At 37.3% G+C, this 25,301-nt stretch overlaps 1 protein-coding gene across 3 annotated transcripts in view; it reads left to right on the top strand.

The window, feature by feature from the left end:
* DEFB125 (defensin beta 125) overlaps positions 1-19,464 on the top strand; it is a 28,627-nt gene extending 9,163 nt beyond the window's left edge. The window contains exons 2-5 of one of the 3 annotated variants that reach the window (XM_045529510.1): positions 2,587-2,619; positions 3,496-3,598; positions 10,115-10,187; positions 19,377-19,464. In XM_045529510.1, the coding sequence (XP_045385466.1) occupies positions 2,587-2,619; positions 3,496-3,598; positions 10,115-10,148 (170 nt within the window). In that variant the 3' untranslated portion in view covers positions 10,149-10,187; positions 19,377-19,464. Of the gene's footprint in view, positions 1-2,586; positions 2,620-3,495; positions 3,599-10,114; positions 10,744-19,376 lie in introns of those variants that run through there. The other 2 variants (XM_045529508.1, XM_045529509.1) reach the window with 2 other exon arrangements.
* The last annotated feature ends 5,837 nt before the right edge of the window (positions 19,465-25,301 follow it).

The following is a 25,301-nucleotide window of genomic DNA, read 5'->3' on the forward strand; positions in this document are numbered from 1 at the left end:
ATGTAGCATCACAGGAGGGGAAAGTGAGGAATACATGTATTTGTCTATCTGTACCCTAAACTCAGAGATGCTCTAATGCAACACAGGCAAAATGATAACACAAAGTGCCTCCAGAATTCTCTTTCAAAAAATACCAAACTGAAGTTGTTAAAGAGCTGAAAGCATGATTCACTAGCAGAAAAAGAAAGAACAAAATTTATCTAAGGCTGTCTCAGATCCAGAGACCACCCAATCCCCAGACCCCAAATAGCTTAGACCCAAGCATTTGGTAATATCAACTACTTAATGACATTCCTGGGGGCAGGTCCGTGTCTAGAGAACATGAGACTGTAATCATGCTTACTAATGCCACCACCATGACATATGCACAAAACTCACTGATGTGATCTGTTCGCAGAACATTGTGGTAACTCTGGACATTTTCTCCTGTTATTATGCTTCTTTTTTCTGGTGTTTTTTTTTTTTTGCCTTTATCTTAGCAGATAATTTTCTCCATTGGAATGAAACAGTCTTGCTTCATGCTCTCTAACTGTGTGACCTTGGGCATATTACCTCACTTTGGAGCAAGCCACTTTCCTTCTTGAGGACTGAATGTGTTCATTTGTAAAAAACGAGGAGTTAGAATTAGATTTTCTCTCTGGCAGTGGCTCATGCAGACAACTTGGGTTACGTTAGAGGATCATATTGAGACTCGTACCTCAGCCTCAGTGTTCCCATTTGTAAAGTAGATTCAGTCATAAATCATAAAGGTGCCAACTTTCCTAGAAAGGATTCTGAAGTTATGCTCAGCCTCAGTAAGAAAGAGTTACAGGGATGCCTGCCTAAGCCACAGAAATGAGCAGATCAACCACGTATGCTATGCATTCGATATCCACTCTAAGGTTATCTAAAAGGTCATTTCCATGACACTGATAATAAGAGATACCTCTGTACCTATATAACTCAGGATAAAAGCAATGTTTTCATTTAATATTTAGTGTGTGCCTCTAATCTGACTGGAACACACAGAGAGATATAGATAATATAGGCTAGTGAGGAAGAGGGATAAGATTCTAAAATTTTAATTTCAATTAAAATATAGAAATATCACACAGACAGAAGTGCAGTTATAGTAAAACAGATTCAACCTGTACAACCATGAAATCTATTTTATAACTGAATCTAATTTTCTTGGCCCTGGGCCTCTATTTCCCTTGATGACTTCAAAGAGAGTCAGTCAATTCCACTGATTTGGGGGCAGATTACTAAGAATCATTAAGAATTATTTTCTTAGTGACATAGATTTTAACAAACACCACATAGACCTCTCCCCCTCCTTGTCCTTATGTCACCTTACTCCACCCCTACTGCTCCCCATCCTGACTTTTCCACCAATGGGAGGGCAGAGAATGTGTGCAAAACAAAGCCAGATGTGCAGAAGTAGGGTATCCATCTCTGACTTGCCCGAGCTAGTCCAAGGAAGGAAGGCTCCGTGCCATTGTCCTTGAAAACCATTCTCATAGAATTGGTGGTATTTAATACTATCTCCATTAGATGACGTTTGGGTGGTCCATGAGCACCCACGTGCTGCCATGCATTTTTCTGACACACTTTTTATGATCTCTGACTTTGGCAGTTCACCTTGCACCTCTCAATTGCAGAGTCACTTTTCACATCTCCATGGAAAATTCTTAATCAAGCTCCTGATCTTCCCTTATGTGCTTTATACTTCTTCAACTCACTTCTCCAACTTCACCAACTATGTCTCCAACAGATGAGAACATTATGAATTCCTTATACTTCAAAAGAAAACAAAACGAAACTCAATGACACTATAAATGTATGACAGGGGAAGTCTCTATTGTTTCCTGCAAAAATACATGGTCCTGCATTTTAAAAAAGTATTTTCTTGCTTTCCTTGGTATCCAATGGTACTTTTTTATTTCAAAATATTACAGGGGTACAAACGTTGAGGTTACATATATTGCCTTTGCACCGCCCAAGTCAGAGCTACAAGTGTGTCCATCCCCAGACAGTGCGCACTGCACCCATTAGGTGTGAATATACCCATCCCCTCCTCCCCCATCCCTCCTGCCCAACACCCTATGAATGTTGCTTCCATATGTGCACATTAAGTGTTGATCAATTAGTACTAATTTGGTAGTACATGTGGTGCTTTTTTTCCCATTCTTGTGATACTTCTCTTAGAAAAATGGTATTAAACACATCTGGGAGAAATGCAACTCAGCAAATTCCTCCAGGAGATAAAGTGCTGATCACCTCTGCTGGGCAATTCTGAAAATGTCTCCTGTATTTCTGTCTTTTAGCAGGGGAGAACAATTTTATATTAAACCTCTCTCTCTCTCTTTCCCTCTCTCTCCACACACACACACACACACACTTTAAAAATGCTTCTTCTCTCTCAATATTTCTTTTCTTATTTATATCTCTGAATGTGGAGGGGAAGTTGGTGGGAAAGTAGAGTGTGGAAAGGAAGACCTATCAATAAAGCCTATTTTCACTATTTTCATTCCAAATCCCTGTGTCTCATAATCAATGGAGTTTTATGAACTTAACAGTTAAAAAAGTGTCTTTCTTGTCTCACAGGGATTCATTTGGGGCAATCACTGAGCAGAAAAGGTGAATACTCTACTGGATGTCATAAACTATTGGCCTGCCACAAGTGGAATCTTTACACACCATTCGGCTATCGTTGGGCATGTGCAAAGTGCTGCATGTGGACAGGGGAAACAACTGACCCATCTAGAGTTAAGGAAGACTTCCTTTTGGGGGTTTTCTTTCCATCAGACCCTACAGTTCTATGGGATTATAGGTTATCTCATAAGACCTCCGTTTCCTCTGATAATTTCTAGAACTAGGCATTATTGTGTTATGCTCACTCCATGCTGCAAATTAATGGTCTGGTGATCTGGGTGGCATGGCATTCTCCCCCTTGCTGGTTCATCACCCATGATAGGCCAGAAAAGGTGACCACGTAGAGTCCTAGCTGTGCAGTGTTCTGGATTCCTCAGGACATAGAGCTTCCTCTCTCCCAGGAGCCATGAATCTAATGATGTTGACCTTCATTACCTGTGGGTTGCTAACCCATATGAACAAAGGTAATGGAACTCTATAAAATAGGGATGATGGAACTAGGATGAGCTGTTGCCCTTGGGATCCCTGGGTACCTTGAGGTGGAAAGAGAGTCTGCAGGAAAAGCTCTGGGCCAATAAAGAGCAGCAGAAATGCTCTTATTTTGGCAGCTCCATTCCCTCACTCTCTGAGAATCTTTCTGTTAGGGGCATCTAGCAAGTTGGGGTGTCCTCTGCGACATTTTTCCAAAGACAAGCATTTCCTCAATGCTCTACGTCGCCCTGTCTCTCTGTGTAACTACCCAGTGTTAGTTCGGCCTCACTCCACTTCCATTTTAATCATTTTGTTGTTATATCAATTTCATTTTTGTGTCCTGTTAGTTCAACTCTTTCTACTGTATTGAATTCTTCTTTGTCCTGAAAGTGCCTTCAGAGGGAGCCCCTAGTTTGCATGTTCTTCGATATGGTGAACAAGTCCATCAACAGTGCATAGATTCTGTAGAGCTATCACATGGAAGAGATGACGTGTAAGTTGAAGGTGGAAGTGGGGGTAAGTGGAGTAAAGACAGGGTGGAAAGACTAGTGACCAATGGGGAGCTTCTGACTTTAGATGAATATGAAGCATTTGTTCCCAATTTCTAATAATGATACTTTTAAAAGTATCATTAAAATTGTAATGTATCAAAAATTGTATCAAAAAATGTTATTTTTGTAAAGTATCAAAAAATTGTTATTTAAAAAATAATACTTGCAATTGACTTATGGATCAAGCAATTAATAGGTTTATATGGGTTTAAGGAAAACAAAAGTCTTCTGCCCAAGAATACCAGTTCTTTGGTCTTGCTCTTCGGAATCAATGTTACCAATTTCTTGTGTAAACCAGAAGACACAAATCTGTATATTCACATGTGTATACTGTTTAGATTTTTAAACATTCAATTATAAACAAACCATGTGGGCTGTTCTGCAATGTACTAGCAATATGTCTTAGACATTGCCTTATCAGTACATAAACCTAGGTCATTATTTTTAATTGATACATAAAACTTTGTGGGGGAAGAGTGAATCTTCTCACGTTATTTAATTGCTCCACTGCTCCTGAAAAACAGTTCTTTAATTATCACAAACAATTCAGCTAAGAAAATTTGTAAACAAATGTATGTCTTTCCATTTATGATTGTGTACACACACACACACACACACACACACAGATTGTCAAACCACCCACCAAAAAGGCTACACTACTTTTCTCTCTTATCACCAGTTGCAAGAGAGTCAGCTTCCCATACGCTCAGCAGTCCTTTTTTTCTATTACATTCTTCCAAGTTTTACAGTCTGATATGTGAAAATGGTGTCTAGTTGTTTGAATTCATGGCACTTTCGTTATAAGCAAATTTGAACATTTATTCCATTATATTTCTGAATTCCTTATTTATCTTTATGCACTAAGAAAATTGACTTTTGTTAAATTTGCAGGTGTTATATTATGCTTAGAAAAATGGTATTCATGTCTATGAAATAGATATAAATATGCCTACAATCACATATCTTGATTCATATGTTGATGTAATAAGTGAGTTATAGAATTGCTATCTACATTCATTTCTGATTATGAACTACTATATTTGTTGAAAATTTGCAAAGTTTTGAAATTGTAAAGAAGTAAAAAAAATTTTCTTTCTTGCTCTCCCTTAGTTTTCTTGAATAAAAATATATAGCCTTTTTATAACTTTTCTATCACACAATTAGTATTTTTTTATCTACTAGTTTTCAATAAATATATTTTCTATGGTTGTATAAAATTTCATAAAATGGATACTGTGTAAACTACTTATCCAAATTGTTTTTGCATAAATAAGTATATTTATATTTTATATACAAGGATGGCTAACATAAACTTTCTTATACATCAATCATTCAACCTAAAATTCCTAGAAATGTACTTTTTCCTGTCTGCTTAATGTATTATCACTTCTGAATGTATACAAGTCCTATCAATGAAAGATTATACCTAAATATTTAATTTTTACTTATGTCTTTGAGTAACGGAGAAGTCAAACTTCAAATACATATTCACTGTATATTTTAACTTTTCTACAAATTGTGTTTCTGCCTAGTTTTCCCTTTTAGTTTGGAGGGTCAGTTTTGTTGATTTATAGGTTTTCATTTTGTTTTCCCATATAGATTCTGTCTTGAAATTTAACTATTTAGTCAGTCTGGACTTTATTTTATGTGTTTGCAGGTGAAATAGCACCTGATGGTTTGTGAAGCAACTTCTTACTAAGACAAGCTGTCCATCAATGGACGGCTATCATAGATATATTGATATTTAAGTTGATGCTAGCTGGTGCTATATCTGGGATGTTTTAGAGAGAATTCACATATTGGATAATATTTTGGCTAGATGGCTTCCAGGCTAGATGCCTGGAAACATACAGTTGTTCATATTTTCTAATTTTAGGAGTTTGAGATATTGCTGATGGACATCACATGTTCTAATATCATAATAGTTCCAGACTGAAGAACTTTGTATAAATGACTTGTCACTCTAGAAAAAAATACATTAAGTTATAGAATATTCCCAGTTGCCATCGTTCTCTTGCTTAAGCCAAATTCTTGGGATTATCTTTGATATTTCTATTTCGGTGACACCCATACCTATCAGGACGTCTATTACATCTACCTGCAAATTATATCCAGAATTCAACTACTCTCACCACCTCCATTGCTACCACTCTGATTCAAGTCACCATCATCTCCCACTTGTATTACTGCTGTGGCTTCCTCATGGTCTCCATCCTTCTCCTCTAGCCTCTTACAGTCTGTTGGCAAGACAGCAGAGTGTATGATCTGCTTACACTGGAAGTTAGATCATGTATTTTTCTGCTCAAAACTCTGTGATGGCCCCCTCTTCCCTCAGAGCAATAACCAGGGTCCTCAGAGTGACCCACCTGGTCCTACAGGACCCAGTCCTTATGACCTCTCTCACCTCCTCTAGTACTAGCACAGTCCTTGTTCACTCCACTGCAGCCACACGGGCTCCAGTGCTCTTCCTCAAACATGCCAGACTTCCTCAACCCACAGAGCTCTGTTTGTCGCCTCTGCTTAGAATGCACTTGCCTCAGATACTAGTGTTACTAATTCGTTTACTTCCTCCAAGTTGTTTAATTGTCACCTTGTTACACAGACCTGTGCAAACTTGTGTTTAATAAACTGCCATCTGCATCCAAGATACTTCAATTACCCCTAAATCTATTCTCCCTTCTTTCTGAAAACCATTTATCACCTTCTCATATGCAAAATAATGTACTTCTTTTTTATCGTCTGTCTCTCCCTGCTAGAAAATAAGTTCTGTGTGACTGTGTCTGTTTAGGTCACAGATGTACCTCAAGGGCTGAGGATGATGCCTGCACCAGAGCAAGGGCTCAAAATTTTGATGAGTGTGTGGCTATAGCCTAACTTTAAGTGTGGGGGGAATGATTAAAAAGCAGTAGTAAGCAATGGATATGAGAAACAACTTTGAAGAAGATTTGACAGAACAAGGTGATTCAAAGAGCTTGAGGAGGGAAGAGAAGAGCCGAGATGACTCAGATTGCAAGGATGGATATACTAGAGGGAAAAATTAAGATATAATCTTTGTAGAAATGAAGAAGCAAGGTTAGAGTTTGCCTTGGACGAAAGAAGTGGAAGGTCTAGATTTGCAACTTACAGAAAATTCCATGAAATACAAAGTAACATGGAGCCAGTAAAATAACAAAGATAGAAAAAAATAATTGGAGAAGTGGGACCAGAGCCAACATTTCCCAGGGGAGGAAATACGAACCAAATTATTGCAAGCTTAATATATGTCAGCCTGTGAAAGTGCTTTATGTACATTATCACATTAAATCCAAAGAAGGCTGTTTTGAGAATTACTTGCTCTTCTGCCCATATGCCAGGCTTCTTCCACCATAGAGCCTTTGCTCTAGTTGCTTTCTCTGCCTAGAATACACTTAGTAGGTACTGCTTGCTCAGTTGGCCTGAGAAAGATGATCAGGTAGTTTACTCCTTGCTAAATGATCATGAAATGGAGCACACCACCTTTACGTTAGATTCACATCCTCACCCCTCAAATGAATGATCACATTGCTTAGAAATCCTACTGCATTTCTCTTCTGAGCTAACCTTCCCCTTGCCCTAGACAATTATTTTGTATTGACCTTTCTCTGTCTTCAATTCTCCTACTCTTCTCCCCGACATGGCACTACCCTTCAGCTTTATGACTTTATCCCACACCTAAGTGATTAAAAAATTCAAATAGGTACTTTTTACCCATCTCCTCTATCCCCCTTGCTATAACTGGAGGAGTGTGTCTTCTCTCTCCAAAGGTCAGTCTTCCCTCTGAATTTGTTCTCCGTCACCTTACTAAGGTCTATGCCCTTCTGTCATCTCATCATCTTATTCTATATTGATCTCTCCCTTTCTGCTTATCCCTCTTTAATTGCTCGCAAACACACTCTGATATTTCTGGGTCTTCAAAAATAAACCCCAAAACCCTCCTCTGACCCCATATTGCCCTCTGTAAGTTCTCTATTTCTCTGTTCTTCTTTGTGGGTAAACTTTCTAAGATTTTTGTCTACAGATGCTACATCTGCTTCTTCACATTTCAACCAACTTTTTCTTCATGCCACTCTGAAACTGCTCTTCTCACGGTGACCAGGGACCTCCATACTGATAAGCACAATGGCCATTTTTCTGCTTTCATTTTTTTCAGCCTCTCAGCGGTGTTTGACTGGAAATGACCACTCTCTCCTTTAAGGAACATTCTCTTCTCGTGCTTAGCCCAGTCATAGCTGATACAACTTTCCCTATAACCTTTTGGCATTGGCCATCTTCATGCACACCATGACCTGCAACTGTCAGTATCCCCAGTATTTCTCCAAGTGCTTGTGAAATATTTATCCACGGTGGTGGATAAATATTCCAGTTCCTTTGACCCTTGTGTAGAATAACTCTGGGGCTTCTTGGGTTTTTGTTTTTTCTTGTGGCAATTCTTTATTTGCAATTCAAGGTCATTGTGGGGAGAAAATATGAACATATTTTAGTTCTTCAAGATATTTACTGTAACACTGCACCTTAAGGGTCTGATGCCCAATTATGCTAAAAATTATGCTAAAAATTATATATTTTTAAGTCAAGCTTTTTTTTCCAGTAGAAAATAAATGGTATTTTTCTTTTACTTTTAGTTGACATGTAATAATTGTTCATATTTAGGGGATCCAGAGTTATATTTTGATATTTGTATACAATGTATGATGATCATGTCAGGATAATTAGCATATCCATCACTTCAAACATTTGTCATTTCTTTGTGTTAGGGACATTCAAAATCTTTTCTTTTGGCCATTTGAAAATATATAGTAAATGATTGTTAACTAGAATTACCCTACAGTGCCATAGAACACTGGAACTGATTCCTCCTATCTAGCTGTAATTTTGTATCTGCTACCCAACCTGTCCCCATCCCCCTGCCCCACCCTTCCCACTCTCTAGTAACCACTATTCCACTTTCTACTTCTAATAAGCTCAGCTTTTTTAAGCTCCCACATGAGTGAGAACGTGCAGTATTTGTCCTTGTACACCTGACTTATTTCACTAACATAATGTCCTCCAACCTCACTCATGTCGTCTGAAGCTTATTTTATAGCCTAGCTGGTAGTGTTGCCTGTGGGAATGTGCTCTGGGCAACTGCAGAGCAACCCTCCTGCCAGCCCATGGTTGATAGATGATTCCACAGTGAGCTGATTATAGCAGGTGATAACTCACCTTTTTCTTGGATTTCTTGCTTTCTTGACTCCCCATTTCCCCACTGACTTTTTGAGGGGTGAACTGCCTTTCAATTAAACTGTTATGCTCAAATCTTTGCTGGAGATTTATCTGCTTTTTGGTGTACCTAAACTCAGACTAGTGTCTCATTCTCCTGTTTTGCTCTGACTCATCTGGTTGTTTTTATAAAGTCTTTTCCTCCTATCTGATCTTTTAATATTGAAACTCACCAGAATTTAATTCTGGCCCTCTTTTTTGTCGTATTATTCCAACCCTCTATTGCTTATTCATTTCTGTAGCTTTGATTCCAAAATTTACATCTAGAGGCAAAACCTCTTCTGAGATTCCACGGGTCTCTCCAACTGCCTTCTTAACATCTTAGGAATACCATATGTTATATATTCCCAAATAAATACCTGAGCCCACCTGAAAAGCCCTCCTCTTCCCTCAAATCTTGCCCTTTCCTCAGTTTTTACTATTCTGTGAATGTCAAGTATCTCTAAGCACCTCTACTTCAATTTAGAAACCTAGAAACTTCACTTTGATTTCTCCATTTTCCTCTGACCTTATATCCAAATAGTCGACATCTTAAATCTGTCCTATTCTGTCTACAATAATTCTCACAGCCCTAGTTCCAGCCACCATTATGACTTACCTGGAAATAAACTTCTCTTGCCCTCTCCTTCTCTCCCTAATCTAATCCTCACTTGGAATCCTAACTACTCTAAAACATAGGTAAGTCAATGAGCTCACATTATGTTCTAAAGAAAACAAAAGCATTTAGTACTTAAAGGGACTGAGAAATATGGCCCTGCTACTTCAAACCCATTTCATCCTGTGATTGTTTGCCCTTTGCACATTACACTTCAGGTGTGTCAGATTTCCTCAAGTCTCTCAAATGCACTAAACAGTTTCCTCGACACCGACACTGAGTATTTGCTGCTTCTTTCTGGAAACAATCTTTGGCTTCTATGTAACTTGTTGGCTTATTATTATCCTTCTTATTTAGGCTTAAATATCAGCCCTCTCTCTTTCCCCTCCCCCTTCCATCCACTCAATTTCTTTGATGGCACATGTCACAATTTTAATATATACTTTTTACTTTCTGGTTTGTGTCTTTCGATGTCTTTTAGTATTTGTCTCGATGGTAGTGGTACTAATTGTACATGTTTCAATGAAAGAAAGTTGTTTTGTTGATGCTAGAGTTAAACATTTGACCTACTTTTTATTCCCTGCAGCTGCCTTCAGACCCCAAAAGTGCTGGAAGAATAATTTAGGATACTGCAGGACGCGATGTTTAGATACTGAAAGGTACATACTTCTTTGTCAGAACAAGCAATCATGCTGCATTTCCATAATACTATCATTTGAATACCCTCGACGACCACCACCTCTGCTGAGGAACCTAGAGGATATACGAGTGGATAACAGTGATTTGGAACCTTATACTGGTGCCGCAGTATCTGGGTTGAATGATCTAGTAACGCTTAACACACTTGAGACTCCAGAAGCCAACGAAGGCTGGGGAACATATACCCCACCCATGCTACCTCCTGAGTTGGTTGACATTTAATTAACATTTACTTCCGGGTATGGGACAACAAGAAATACTGCTGGAAATAATATCCAAGGAGCTAATTCTACAGATCTAATTTCACCAGGACAATTCTATCAGAGATTAGATGACCATGGGGATGGACATAATCGCTACTGCCATGACCAGAGCCAAGACAGTTATCTTACAATCAGAGATGTGTAGAGAGAAGTGTATAGAATATACAGGGATTCTCTTAATTGGGCTCAAATTTTTTATCTGTCTTTCTCCAATGTCTTAAAAATATACAAGCTAATTTTGGTCTCAAGTGAACATTTATGTGTCCATGTATTTTTCCATGCAAAAAAAAAAAATGAAGACCACTGTTTGGAGCTGCCTATTAGGACTGAGATAAGAATTTTGACTTTAGTAATGTTTGGCTCACTATTGTCATATACAGAAGAACATATAAAAAAAGCAGGTAGGGAGAAAGTGCCAGCAAATAGTCTCTTCCCCACCCTCTGGCTTTTACTGTAAGTTCCAGCCTTAAATCTCTTTCTGTATCCTATGTCAAATTTTATATATGGGTCTAGCTGGTAACTAACCCACTTAATTAGAGTTGGAAACTAACTCTTTCATCCAGCACAAGCACTGATCTAACTAGACAGAGACAGAAGTGGGACTTGCCTGGAGAGCACGTCATGTTAAATTAAAAGCTGAGTCTCAAATTCTACTTATCTTTCCAATGTTCTTTCCACTTAAAAGTCCAGCTACTAAACATGGTGGGCTCATAGCCTGCCTCTTTAGGTCTCTGTTTTGTCCATGAATGCTAGTTGTGTGTGGTGTATCTATGCTTTATGTGTCTGTACGCATGTGAGTGTTATTTGTATAGCGACAGGTGAGTCAGTGAGTTTCCTCTCTTGACACTACAGAGAGAACCAGGTATTAACTATAAGATTGAATAGCTATTAATGAATTGGGCTAAAGCTGGGGTGCTACTAAGAGCTACAGCAACAGATGCCTGGATGTCTCAGAATCAAGAAGGTTTGTTCTTCAAATTCTTTTTATGTGGTCTACACCAAGCTGCCAGTGACCATGGCTGTAGGTTGGATAGTGACCTTCAGACCACTGACCTTTCAGTAGACCTCATAGTCTACTAGGTCTTAGACATCCAGTTAGGGTGACCAACATCCTGGTTTGCCTGGGACTGAGGGACAGCCCAGGACATGGGAAGTAGAGAGCTAAAATCAAAGTCCAGAGCAAACTGGGACAATTTGATCACCCTCTCTTCAGTGTTCTTCTGTCTAGAAAGCTCTTTTCCAATTCTTTTCTTGGCTACACCCCATCACACGGGTCACATGTTAACTCTCCACAGAGGTATTCTTTAACCACAAAGACCTCCCTAAAGCATTAGCCTGCCTTAGTCTAGAGTGCTCTTTTACCATATCTTTGCTTCAAATGTCATCTCCTGAAAGATATTCCTTGACTATGCAGAGCACTCTCCATTCTACTTGGTCTTATTTTCTTCTTATCATTTAAACCTTTGAAACTATTTTGAGCATTTATTTGCTCTATTTCTGAATTATTTACTTGTTTATGGCATATCGGTCCCACTGTAATGTGCAGATAGCCTTCATTGATCCTGTTTGTCATGCCTGTGATCTAAGCTGCTAGACCAGTGCCTTGCACATGGTAGATGCTCAATAAAAATTTGAGAACAAATTGTTCATATAATTATCTTAATACATGAGAAAGTTAAACAATATAAATCAGTAGTCTTATTGCAATAAATGCCTATATTAAAAAAGTAGAAACATTGCAAATTAACAATCTAACAGTGCACTTCAAGGAACTAGAAAAGCATGAACAAACCAAAACCTAAAATAGTAGAATGAAAGAAATAATAAGGAACAGAACAAAACAATATAGAGAATTTCAAAACAATATAAAGAATCAATAAAACAAAAAATTGATTTTTTAAAAGATAAAATTGATAACCAAGAAAATAAAAGACTGAAATAAACAAAATCAGAAACAAAAAAGGAGACATTACAACTGATACTACAGAGTATGAATGATCATCAGAGACTATTATGAACAACTATACACTGACAAACTGGAAAACCTAGAGCAAATGGGTAAGTCCTGGACACATACAACATACCAACATTGAATCAGGAAGAAACAGAACACCTGAACAGACCAATAATGTGTAACGAGATTGAATTGACAATAAAGTCTCCCAACAAAGAAAAGCCAAGGACTAGGTGGCTTCACTGCCAAGTTCTACCATATGTATTAAGAAGAACTACTACCAATTCTCTTACAACTATTCCAAAAAAACTGAAGCGTGGGTGATTCTCCCTAACTCATCCTACAAGGCCAGCATTACCCTGATACCAAAATCAGACAAGAACACAACAAAAAAGAAAACTACGCTTTTGGGAGTATAAAATGATACAGCTATTTGGAAAATAATTTGTTTGTTTCTCTTTTTTTTTCAGGCCAGAAAAAATATTTATGAGAACTATGACACACACAGGGTTATTACATCTACATTTTACATGGAACACTTACTTATCAGCTTGATAGCAACAACATTGAGACCTCTTAGGGGAGAAAAAGGCATTTTTTAAAAGAAAAAACATACTTAGTACACAAACATTTAATAAATAAAACATATTAATGGGTGTGACTCAGCCATTCCAACTCCTAAGAGAAATGAAAGCCTATGTCCACACAAAGACTGGCATACAAATGCTTGATAGCAGCTTTATTTGTAATAGATAATATCTGGAAACAATCAAAATGTCCATTAAATGATAAGTGGGTAAACAATTGTTATATATACATAAAAAGGAATATTAGCAACAAAAAGAAATGAGGTATTGATATATATAACACGTATGAATCAAAAATAATTACCTTGGGTGAAAGAAGCCAGGGAGAAAAGTGTGTAATGTCTTATTTCATTTATATAATATTCAAGAGGATGCAAACAAAGCTATAGCATATCAGTGGTTGCCTGGGCATCACAAAGTGGGAGAAGAGAAGGGAAGAGAAAGGAATGGATACCAAAGGGGCATGAGGGACATTTTGAGGGTAAAGAATGTATACATTATGTCAATTCTGGTGATGGTTTCTTTCGCAAGTGCATAATTTTTCAGACTTATCAAATTGGACACATTAAATAACGCCATTCAATGTAGATCAATTATATCTCAATAATTTCAAAAGGAAAAAAATCAAAACTCCTCACAAAGAACAAAACCTCTAGGACTTTATAGCTTCCAGTCACAATGAAGTTGGGCACTCAAAAAATATATATAACACAAATAAAATTCTCTTTGAGTGCCTCCTTCAAGCTCAGTCCCATCCAGAAAAAACAACTGTTATTAGAATGACATGTGCCTTGCGTTCTTTTAGTTAATGCATTTATTTACATACACACACGACTTTTTCATGTAAATTAGAATCGTTACTATGCATATTGTTCTAAAATGTTGTTTTTTCACTCAAAAAAAAGTTTAAAAGGATAAAATCTGCTGCATGATATAGCAGCTCTTGCATTACCCTGGATAGAGCTGGACCCCATTCTACTAAGTGAAGTATCCCAAGAATGGAAAAACAAGCATCACATGTACTCACCATCAAATGGGTATTAACTGATCAACACTTAAGTGCACATATAGTAATAACATTCATCAGGTGTCAGGCAGATGGGAGGGGGGAGGAGGGGATGGGTATATACATACCTAATGGGTGCGGTGTGCACCATCTGGGGGATGGACACGCTTGAAGCTCTGACTTGGGTGGGGCAGAGCCAATATGTGTAACCCAAACATTTGTACCCCTGTAATATGCTGAAATAAAAAAAATTAAAAATAAAACAATGAACTAGCATAATAATTTTCAACTGCATGGGGACAATATGAAATGTAATTTTTTAAAAAAAGTAAAGTAAAGTGTTTTTGCATTAAAAAAATCTGCTGCATGCTTTTTAACAGAAGCATGGTGTTAAATCATATGGATGGAGTTCATTTTATGATGCTCTATAGATGGACTCAGATGCAGATTGAAAGACTTTTTATGCATGTATCTTTAAGCACTGAGTTATTTCCTTAAGAAAAGGACATTCTAAATTTCCAGATTATCAACAAAATATTAATTTGTTCAATTAAAAAGCAAATGCTTATATCCTTCTCTGAAAAGAATAATATACAGAAAAGAATTTTATATACACACATATATATATTGAATTTATATACAGAAAATAATATGCAGTAAGTGTTCAGAAAGACATTATATTTTAGGAAGAGAGACAGACAAGTGAACAGACTATTAAAATTCAATAAAATGAACGCTCTGATAGAATTAACCCAGGAAGCTGTGAAAAAACAGGTATGAGTACCCAGGCTTAGGAGATCATCACAAATTCTTCCTGTAACTCTTCTTTCTCCCCAAATTGCCATATGCTTTGGCAAGGTTTGCACCTTCTCCTATAAGCCTTGCTCCTTCCCCCAGGGCATGCCTAGCACAGGGCTCTTGAGCAGTGATGCCTCAATTGGAGCTGCTGGCCAATAGACTGAAGTTACGACTGGCACAATGTCCTACATCCTCCTGGTCTACTGGCTGAGGCCAGCTCCACCTAAAGAGGACAATAAAGGTCTGTGTTCAGAGTCACAGGGAATAGAGTTCTGGACTCCATAGAACCTGCTGCCTCTTCTCTTTCAGGAGCCATGAAGTCCCTATTTTTCGCCTTTGCTGTTTTTATTCTCGTGGCCCGATTGGTCTCAGGTAAACAGAATCTTGGGGAAGAAGAAACACCGGCTTAGAAAAAGGTCCTGCACACGAAGTCTCTACTTTCAAACTGTCTGTGGAAGAGGGGGCAGGGCTCTCGCTGGGAGGGGTAGCTGAGGTTTGTCCTACTTTTTTAGAACACCTCTGTTTTGAGAAACTTGAAGGCTCTCACAACAGAGCAGGATTTATGATTGGAGCTGGGGGAGGAGGGTAAGGCAAAGCCCATAAAGTTGCCTCCAAAGGTAGAGATGATCTTGACATCCCAAACTTCCCTCTATCCCAGCGGTCCCCAACTTTTTTGTCACCAGGGACCATTTTTATGGAAGACAATTTTTCAACAGACCAAAGAAGGGGGATGCTTTCAGGAAGATTCAAGCACATTACATTTATTGTGCACTTTATTTCTATTATTATTACATTGTAATATACAATGAAATAATTATACAACTCACCATAGGTTGGGGACCCCTTGTCTATCCTGTCAATTAGGGCCAATCCAGTGAAGCCCTATCTCACTTCACTTTGCCGTTGATCTTACCTCCTGAGGTAACAATTCTGTAATATTACTCCCCCAAATTTTCTTGGTCTTACAGAGAAGGTCTCTGTTTTTTTTTTGTTCTTGGATGTAATTAATAGGACAGGAAAAGGGGCTTCTAAAATACCTATAGGACTGTAAGATGGAAAAATATTTTGGGTGGACATAGGGAACTATTAGATATTTATAGTAGATTTCAGCTGTATTTGTGTAAGCATTCCTCATTTTTAATTTATTCTGTAGTTTATATTTATAAAACTAATATAAGAATGCTGAAAATGTTTTAGAAATAAAGAAATGGGCCACGGTGTCATCAAAAGTGCTTACAGTTTTTAAACTATGACCAACTGATACAGGAGTTTATAATCACTTTTTTTACCCTAAGATTATATCAGGAACATTTTCACAGGTCATTAAATATTCCTTGAAAATATGTTGTACAGTAGATGCTTGTTATTCTGTCATATTTTTGTGCCAACATTAACTTGAAGAGTACCTAATTGTATGTCATTTGGATTATTTTTCCTAATGTGTGACTATTATAAGTAACATTGCACCTTATTAATAGATCATTGCAAGATTCTCTTATTGTATAGGTAAGCTTCAGAAGTTCCATTGCTTGGTCTAAGGGTATTATTTCTTTTAAGTTTACTGGCATATATTGCCAATAGTTACTATTAGTATATTTATTTTTTAACCTTTCTAGTTCATATTTCTTGCAAGTATTTCCTAATATTTTGGTTGCTTCTAAAATTTATTTGAGACACATAATTTTCATTTGCATGATGCTGAATCTCTTGGTATTTTCTTTGCATTCTTCCATTAACGTAGAAAGTTCTTCTCCATGTTGAGAACAGTTATTCACCTATGCTTACTATTTTTCATGGCTGTTTTTCACATTGAACTCAATCCCATCCTTTATATAAGGCACAAAGTGAGAAACTGACCTTTTTGAGTATAATTTCTTAATGAATTTTGTAATAACTCTGCAGCCTCCTTCTAGAGATAATAGTTTATGTTCTCTAGAATTTATACAACTGTTCAAATTGATGATGAATAATAGAAAATTAATAATGTTATAAGGGTTGCCTCCAAAGACGTTTGAGGCCTCTTGCATCCTAGAAATTCTATGCATTTAGATTACATTTCTTCCTCTGTCTCTGGGACATTGAAGACATCCATCACATACTTGTACGGTGTCCCCTTTCTAAACTAAAGGACCCTGAAAAAGCTCCTCAGGTCCCTTTCTGGACAAGCACAAGCAATGTAGGATTATCCTGTGAGATTAGCCAGGCCTACCTCAAGATTTGGAGGCATTAGAAAAGACATTTGGAGGAAGAACCAACAAAACACTGGGGCCCGAGGAAGATCAGGACAGAAAGGTAGGAAAGTTGATCTGAGGTTTCCATCCACATACATCAGCTATCGAAATCCAAAGAAAAATATTTGAATGTTATTTCTCCGCAGATGTTTGAGACAGTGAGAAAGAAGGAGATTATAGAGTGGCTGGAGAGGAAGATTAAGGCTAAGGACCATTGTGGACAGCCTTTGCAGATACAATATAGTAAGAAGAGGAGAAAGAGTAAGAAAAGTCATGAAAGCAACAGAAGTCAAGTAATCTTTATGTTCCATGTTCCTCAGAAATATCAAGTGTTTTCCCTTCTTCTGTCCTTTGCATATGCTGTTCCTTGTTCTTTGAACACTTTTCCTCTAGATCTTCACATAGCTGGATTCATTTCATCCTTTATGTCTAGGCTTGAATGTCACTTCCTCAGAGATAATTTCCTCAATGACCCCATGCAGAATTCTGATTTAGGAGTGAGAGGTGTATATATACATATATGTAGCCACACACATGCACATACACAGACATATATACACATAAATCTATATATTTATGTATATAGAAACTCATTTAATCCTCAGAGGAGGATTAAACAGCTAATAAGGGATAGTAGCAGTAGTAATGGTCAACACTCAAAAATGATTGCTGTATTCATTTACTGTCAACTACATCCCATTATTTCTTTCATTTTTTGCACTTACCACAATCTGTGGTTATTTTGTTTATTCACTTATTTTTTATTTTCTTTCTCCCCCACTCCAATGTAATGTTCTCAGACCTTGCCTTCCTATTCATTGTTTTATTCCCAGCATCTTGCAGAATTCTTGACATAGTAAGTACTCATATATGTATTGATTGAATATATGAATGAGTTAAGCAACATAGAGCAAAGCAAAAAAGAGTTCTAACATCTCTTTAGGACCTCTACATGTTAAACCATGTGATGAGATATTTTACATATGTATAGAATTTGTACACATGTACAAGCACACCCTGAAGAATGTCTCCCTCATGAATATATTGCTAATAGAATGCCTTTTGTGTTCTTATTCCCAAAGCTTTGTAGAATGTACTTATATCTCAGTATAAGTACAGATATAGATATAGATGAAAATATTATATTTATCTTTCCATAACTCGACATAATTTTTATAAATCTGAATTTAGTTTATTAAAATATACATAAAAATTTTAGAGAGATAAATAACAAAATATTAACCATCATTTTAATTAGATAGTAGAGTATTGATTTTTTATTTTTTTAATTTCAAAATATTAAGGGGGTACAAATGTTTTAGGTTACATGGGTTGCTTTTGTAATGCTTGCATCCTGGCTATAGGTGTTCCCATCACCCAAATAGTGTTCATTATACCAATTAGGTAGGTTTTTGACCCTCCCCTTATCCTGCCTCCTGGTTGATTTCCATTGAGTTTTACTTCCCTCTGTGCACATGTGTGCTCACTGGTTAGTTCCAGTTTAATAGTGAGTACATGTGGTGTTTGATTTTCCATGCTTGAGATACTTCACTTTGGAGAATGGTCTCCAGTTCCATTCAGATTGTTGCAAAAGGTATTAATTTATCTTTTTATGGCTGAGTAGTACTCCATGGCATACATATAGCACATTTTATTAATCCACTCATGAATTGATGAGCACTTGGGTTGATTCCACATCTTTGCAATTGTGAATTGTGCTGCAGTAAACATTCAAGTGTACTTGACATAATATTTTTAACAAGACAATATATAAGACAAGTCTAGAGTTACGTTCTGAATATAACTTGTAGGATCTCAGACAAATGTAAAGACATTTTGAAAATCTCACCAATTGTCAACCAAAGCCATGTGTGTTTCAGTAATAGTGAGAAAGATAACAGCATTTGAGACTTTTTCCTATTTTAAAAATAATCGTTTTTATTTCTATTTAGGGGTTTATGTGTGCCTTGGTCACATTTGAGGAAATTGGTTGGGGATTTTGTGTTCATGTATAATAATATGTTATATATTTTCCCATTTAAAATAATAGGAAGTAGCCCCTGGTGAGTGTTTGCATGCAGAATTCTGATTTCAGAAATGAGAAACCCATGCATATATTAAATATTCTATGTGTGTGTACATTTATAAAATCTCATTTAATCCTCAGAGCAGGTTTTTATGATTAGGAAAAACATGACCAAGTAACTGGTAAGGGACTTGAATAATCGGTGCACAAAAAACTATTTTTGTTTTTATCTTTTTGTGATAAATATTTCAGGTTTGATAAATCTATATAATTCCTTTATGCAGGTAATTTTTACGTGAGAAAGTGTGCAAACAAAACTGGAAATTGCAGGAGTACCTGCAGAACTGGAGAGATGGAGATGGAGCCCCCTTCAGGCATGTGCCCCAAACAAAAAGTATGCTGTATTCTGGCAAACAAATATAGTAAGGATTGTGTTGAAGTCAAGACTACAGAAACTCCAGAAATAATATATCGGGCGACCATTGCTGCTCCTGTGGCCTGAAAATTCCAGCCTGTCTCCTGACCTAGGATCCCTGATACATTAAAGCAAAGAGGCTTATTCTGGTGTCAGTCTTCTCTCTATAGCTTACCACTGCACCTCCACTCAACGATGTTTGTAAGGTCATCACAACTTCATTGCACTAGCAATTCCAGGGTAGGGGTGCAAAGAAGATAAAAGCCAGGCACAAGTGAAGGTTAGTCCCAAACACCCATTCAGGACTGATGAGTAGAAGCAGTGTTGTCTTTGAAGAGAGTGACAGGCCCACAATACTGCTAAAACACAGAGTTCTGGGCCTTGTCTTTAGTTCCTAATTCTGCGACGGAGCCTGAGAATTTGAGTTGCTTTCAAGTTCCCAGGTGATGCTCATGTTGCAGTCCTGGGACCACACTTTAAGAACCACTGGTCTATACTATGGAATGACTGAAGGTCTTCTGTGGATGTGATTTTCTGCAGCTAGAAAGCTACATTTTCTAGATAGTTTAGAAGTAGTAATACAAAAGCATCCCGCAGATTGCTTTGGTAAGCATTTTATTAGGCTCTCCTACAACAACCTCAGAATATAGGTATTATGACCTCACTTCAGAGAACAGGAAATGTGACTTCTAAGCATTAGAGGACTGGAACAGACTAAATTGACTACTGGGAGCATTCTGTCACCACGCTATGATGTTGCCCAATTTCCTTCTCTCCCTAGGAATCCTCAATCATAGCTTCTAACTTAAGTAGGAAGGAAGGGAGATCAAGAGCTCTGTAGTATAACCTGGATACTGGGAGAGGCACTTAAACAATAGGATTTTTCCCTTACAAGGTCTGCTTGCACCAATAAGGGAATTTGACTGTATGCATCATAGTCGCCCATCCATGCCTCAGGCCCACTTCCCTGACGGTTGGAGAATAATAACCTCAGTTGCCTTCACTTTCTGGACACCTGGAGTAGCCGTGTTTGCCAGTCTGTCTGCCTACTGTGAAATGATAGTGTTGGACTCAATATCTCTCTCCCTACCTTTGTCATGCCAGCATCCTTCTCATTCTAAAAATATGAGATTAGCTTATGATTTGTGGACTCTACTTCACCTTTGATCTCATAAAATGCCAAAGGTTTCATGGAGAGACATAAAAGTGGGAGAAAACATTGGTGGAAGGTTTATCTTGACTATTGACACAAGTTCATGGGTGCCCTCACAGAATCCCTTTTCCTTCTTCCCTTGATCCCAATCCAGTTATTAAGAGATCCATGTGCATTCTACCTCTAATTGTGCATGACTTTTATCTCCAACTGCTATTGGGGTTTTGGCAATAGCCTCCCCCACTGATTGCTCAGTATTCCTTTCACAAACATACCCATCCATTCTCTACGATGATAGCCAGAGTCATTTTTATGAAACACAATTGAAATCATGAAACTCCCCTCTGGCATCCTTGCCCACAGCTTAGCATCCTAAGCCAACTTTCCCGTCCAGCCTTCATTGTTCTTCATGTTCAGAACCTCCTCCTATCACTCTCTCACAGGACATCTTGCACTCCTGCCACACACACTTATTTGTAATTGATTTCAACTCATCATATTACTTTTGGCTTTGAGTTTTTGTGCATACTTTTCTGTCTCCACTTATCCCTGCCTGGAAAAAATTCTTTATTTTCTTCTGGAGGCCACTGATAACCACACCGCTTCACCCAAATTAAAACTACTACCACCTCTTGTGCCCCACTGTTCTGGCTTATCCAGAATTTTATGTCATCGTCTCACAGGCTGTATTCTAGATATCTTTATATGCCTTCTCCCCTACTAGGCTTTGAAATTTTATTCAAAAACAGAAACCATTTTATCTTTCTCTTTCTCCTGTCATTTCCTAACTAGATTCTATATTAATTCTTGTTGAATAAGTAAAGGGGGTTTTCAAGGGCCTGAAAGATTTTGGGGTGTTACTGAAATCTTGCCTTTATTTATTCTATATCTTCCCCAGGAAAGAGGGTCTGTCTCCTTCAAAGGGCACATTATGATCTATGTCATTACATAGTACAGGGGGTGGGTTGTCCCAACTGGTAGGACATCATTGCCTATTATACCCATGGCTCTCTTTGTTGGCAGAACTCATGAACTCACACTGGAAGGTGGACAGATGAAAGCAGTTTACTTCAGCAGAAGAGGATAGTAGGAAAAAAACATGAGCTTTAGAGTCTTACGTATATGAGGTCTTCCATGGTCCCACTATACATCCACTCTTGGATTATGGACAAATCCTTTCCCACCTTTGAGCCTACATTTTTGAAATTGAAAAATAGAGAAAATATTTACTCCCATACAAGGTACTTAGGTGGTTGCAAGAACAGCATATTAAAATGTTAATCATATCATAGGGACTTAACTGAAGCAGGTTGCTACTTCCTGGATGAGGAACAACAAGGCACATTTACCTGGGGCTGTGCCCACTGGACCATGACTACTTTGCATAGATATGAGTGATTTATAGCCCATGTTTTGCCTGGGGAAAGACTCGTTATTATGCAGAGAAGAGTGACAGAATTGAGGGTCATGAGACCTCTTTGAACAGCCAGATGGGTTTTAAAGGCTTCTGATAGAACTCGGTGTGCTTTCTCCTCAGTAATCACCTTGATTACTACCTTGAAAACATCTTAGAGCTATGATCACTTTGATTATGGATGAGGAATATAATCTCAGGGCTGCAGTCTGAAACATTATCCTCCTGTCCTCTTACCTTCCATCTTACCCCTCTTTCATACCATGTTGGAACTTAGGTGGCAAATAACATTTCCCTGCTTTGAGGTTCTCTAATGGAGTCTGGGAGGCAAGGGGAAGGAGAACCTTTATTGTATGAGAACCCACAATGTGCCATGCACAATAATGCACAATTTCTTAAACAAAAGCATTGTTTCATCATTATGAGAACATGATAAAAGTTGAGCAACCTGGAGCCAAGTGTATATAGGGTTACATCTAGATTTGTCCCTTACTACTTTAACTCATTATGTGGTCTCTGTCTCAATGTCTTCATTGGTAAGGCAAATATAATCACATACCCACCTCCTACAATCACTCTAAAAACTAAAACAGATAAGGCACATAGAGCACCGTACCCTATGACACCTATGAAACTCTAAGAAATGTAGACTTCAGAAGTCATGTGAGATACAAGTTATTCCATTTTAAATTATAAAAAATTTTAGAAATAAATTATAAAAATTCTAGTTGCGAGGAGGAAAAGGATCTTGACAGCTGCACAGTATAATAATAATTTCCTTTTTAAGTTTATCAAACTTTTTGAGTCATTCTCACCAGATACATTGTTCAATATATCTGTTCTGCTATATTTCTGTTAAGAAAAGTTTACTATTAATGTGTCTAACATTGCTGGAATCTTTTTTTAATCCAATGATGAATCTCTGTTACTTGATCAATGAGTTTAAGCCGAATGTATTATAATTACTGGTATATTAGGACTTTTTCCTGCCCTCTAGTTGTGACCCATCTATTCCCCATTTTCTTCATTTCTGTTGGATAGATCACATTTTCTTCTGCTAACATGAATATTATACATTTTTTAATTTATTTGTTTTATTAGTGATTTGTCCTCAGTACTAGGACCCATTCCTATTATTATGTTTCTCATTATTAATTTAACACCCAGTTTCAGAAATAAAACTTAAACGAGAAGAAATCCTTATATACTTCTCCTGATTGTGCAGACTGAACTTATTGTCCTTATTTGATGCTCTGCCAACAGATCACCTATAGGGGAAATTCATGTCCACAGGAAGACTATAAATAAATAATAAAACCAATTCTTTGACTAGTGCTTAAACTATGTAAAGGCCTGTGGCAAAGGGGAAGAGAGGTGATCCTTGGGACCTCTGAGGTAAAGTCCCTTAAATTCATATTTGCCTGCAGAAAGGATTTCTTCCATGTTAATTTCCGTCAGTGTAGAAGATATTACTGTGTAAAACTATTGCATGACCTGAATGATGGGAAAGTGCCCATCTAAGCCAACTGACTTATTTTTTACCGCATATCCATGTTAGCAGGGTTGAAATTTTTTCAAAAATGCAATCAGTGATCTAAGAATAATCTATGGGAACATCTCCCCCTTGTGGACACATTTTACTTAGTGAAAGATACCTTAGAGCTACTCAAGATTCTCAGTTACAGCTGGGCATGGTGGCTCACACCTGTCATCCTAGCACTCTGGGAGGCTGAGGAACGAGGATCACTCTAGCTCAGGGGTTCGAGACCAGCCTGAACAAAAGCGAGACCCCCATCTCTACTAAAAATAGAAAAAATTAGCCGGGCATGGTGGCACATGCCTGTAGTCCAGTTACTCCCAAGGCTGAGGCAGGAGGGTTGCTTGAGCTCAGGATTCTGAAGTTGCTGTGAGCTAGGCTGACGCCATGACACTCTAGCCTGGGTGACAGAGCAAGACTTTGTCTTAAGAGGAAAAAAAAATGTAACCTAAACATCGGTACCCCTGTAATATGCTGAAATAAAAAAAAATAAAAATAATTAAAAAGTAAAAAAAAGATTCTCAGTTATAAGACTCACACATGAACACATACACATTTAAATAATAATGAAATGACTAATATAATAAAGATGAAGGAATCTTAAATATGTTAAAGGATAATTAAAAGATCAAAATAATATTCTCAAAGTCCATCTGGAAAAAAGAAAGAATACTCTTCTGCATCTTTTTTAAAATTGTGGTAGAATATATATAACATAAAATCATCCATTTTAACAATTTTTCTTTTATTTTTAGTTGACACATAATGATTACACATATATGTAGGATAACAGAGTGATATTTTGATACATGTATACCATGGGTAAGGATCAAATCAGTGTAATTAGCATATCCATCACCTCAAATATTTATAATTTCTTTGTGTTGGGAACATTCAAAATCCTCTCTTCTAGCTTTTAAAAAATATGCAATGAACTGTAGTTAGCTATATTCACACTACAGTGCTGCAACGCCAGAACTCATTCTTCCTGTCTAGCTGTAATTTCATATCCATTAACCAATATCTCCCTGTTCTCTCCTCCTCCAAACCTTTCCCAGCCTCTACTGTCCACAATTCTACTCTCTACTGCCATGAGATCAATTTTTTTTTAGCTTCCACATATAAGTTAGAACATTTAGTAATTATCTTTTTGTACCTGACATGTTGTTTAACATAATGTCCTCCAGGCTACCCGTGTTGCCACAGATCACAGAATTTCATTCTTTTTATGGCTGAAGAGTATTCCATTGTGTATATAGACCACATTTTCTTAAATCTTTTCTTCTGTTAATGGACATGTAGGTTGATTCCATATCTTAGCTATTGTGAATAGTGCTGCAATAAACATGGAAATATAGGTATCATTTTGATATACCTATTTTCTTTCCTTTGGATACCCAGTAGTAGGATTGCTGAATTGTATTCTAGTTCTATTTTTAGTTTTTTGAGAAAAACTTCAGTTTTCCAAAATAGCTATACTAATTTATACTCTCACCAATGTGTATAAGAGTTAACTTTTCTTCATATGACCACCAGCATTTGTTATTCTTTGTCTTTTTGATAATAGCCATTCTAACTAAGGTGAGATGATACTTCATTGTGGTTTTGATTTGTGCTTCCCTGATGATTACTGATGTCGAGTATTTTTTCATATATTTGTTAGTCATTTTTATGTTTTCTTTTGAGGTAT

The sequence above is a fragment of the Lemur catta genome, chromosome 17 (assembly GCF_020740605.2).
Source record: "Lemur catta isolate mLemCat1 chromosome 17, mLemCat1.pri, whole genome shotgun sequence".
Lineage (NCBI taxonomy): Eukaryota > Metazoa > Chordata > Mammalia > Primates > Lemuridae > Lemur > Lemur catta.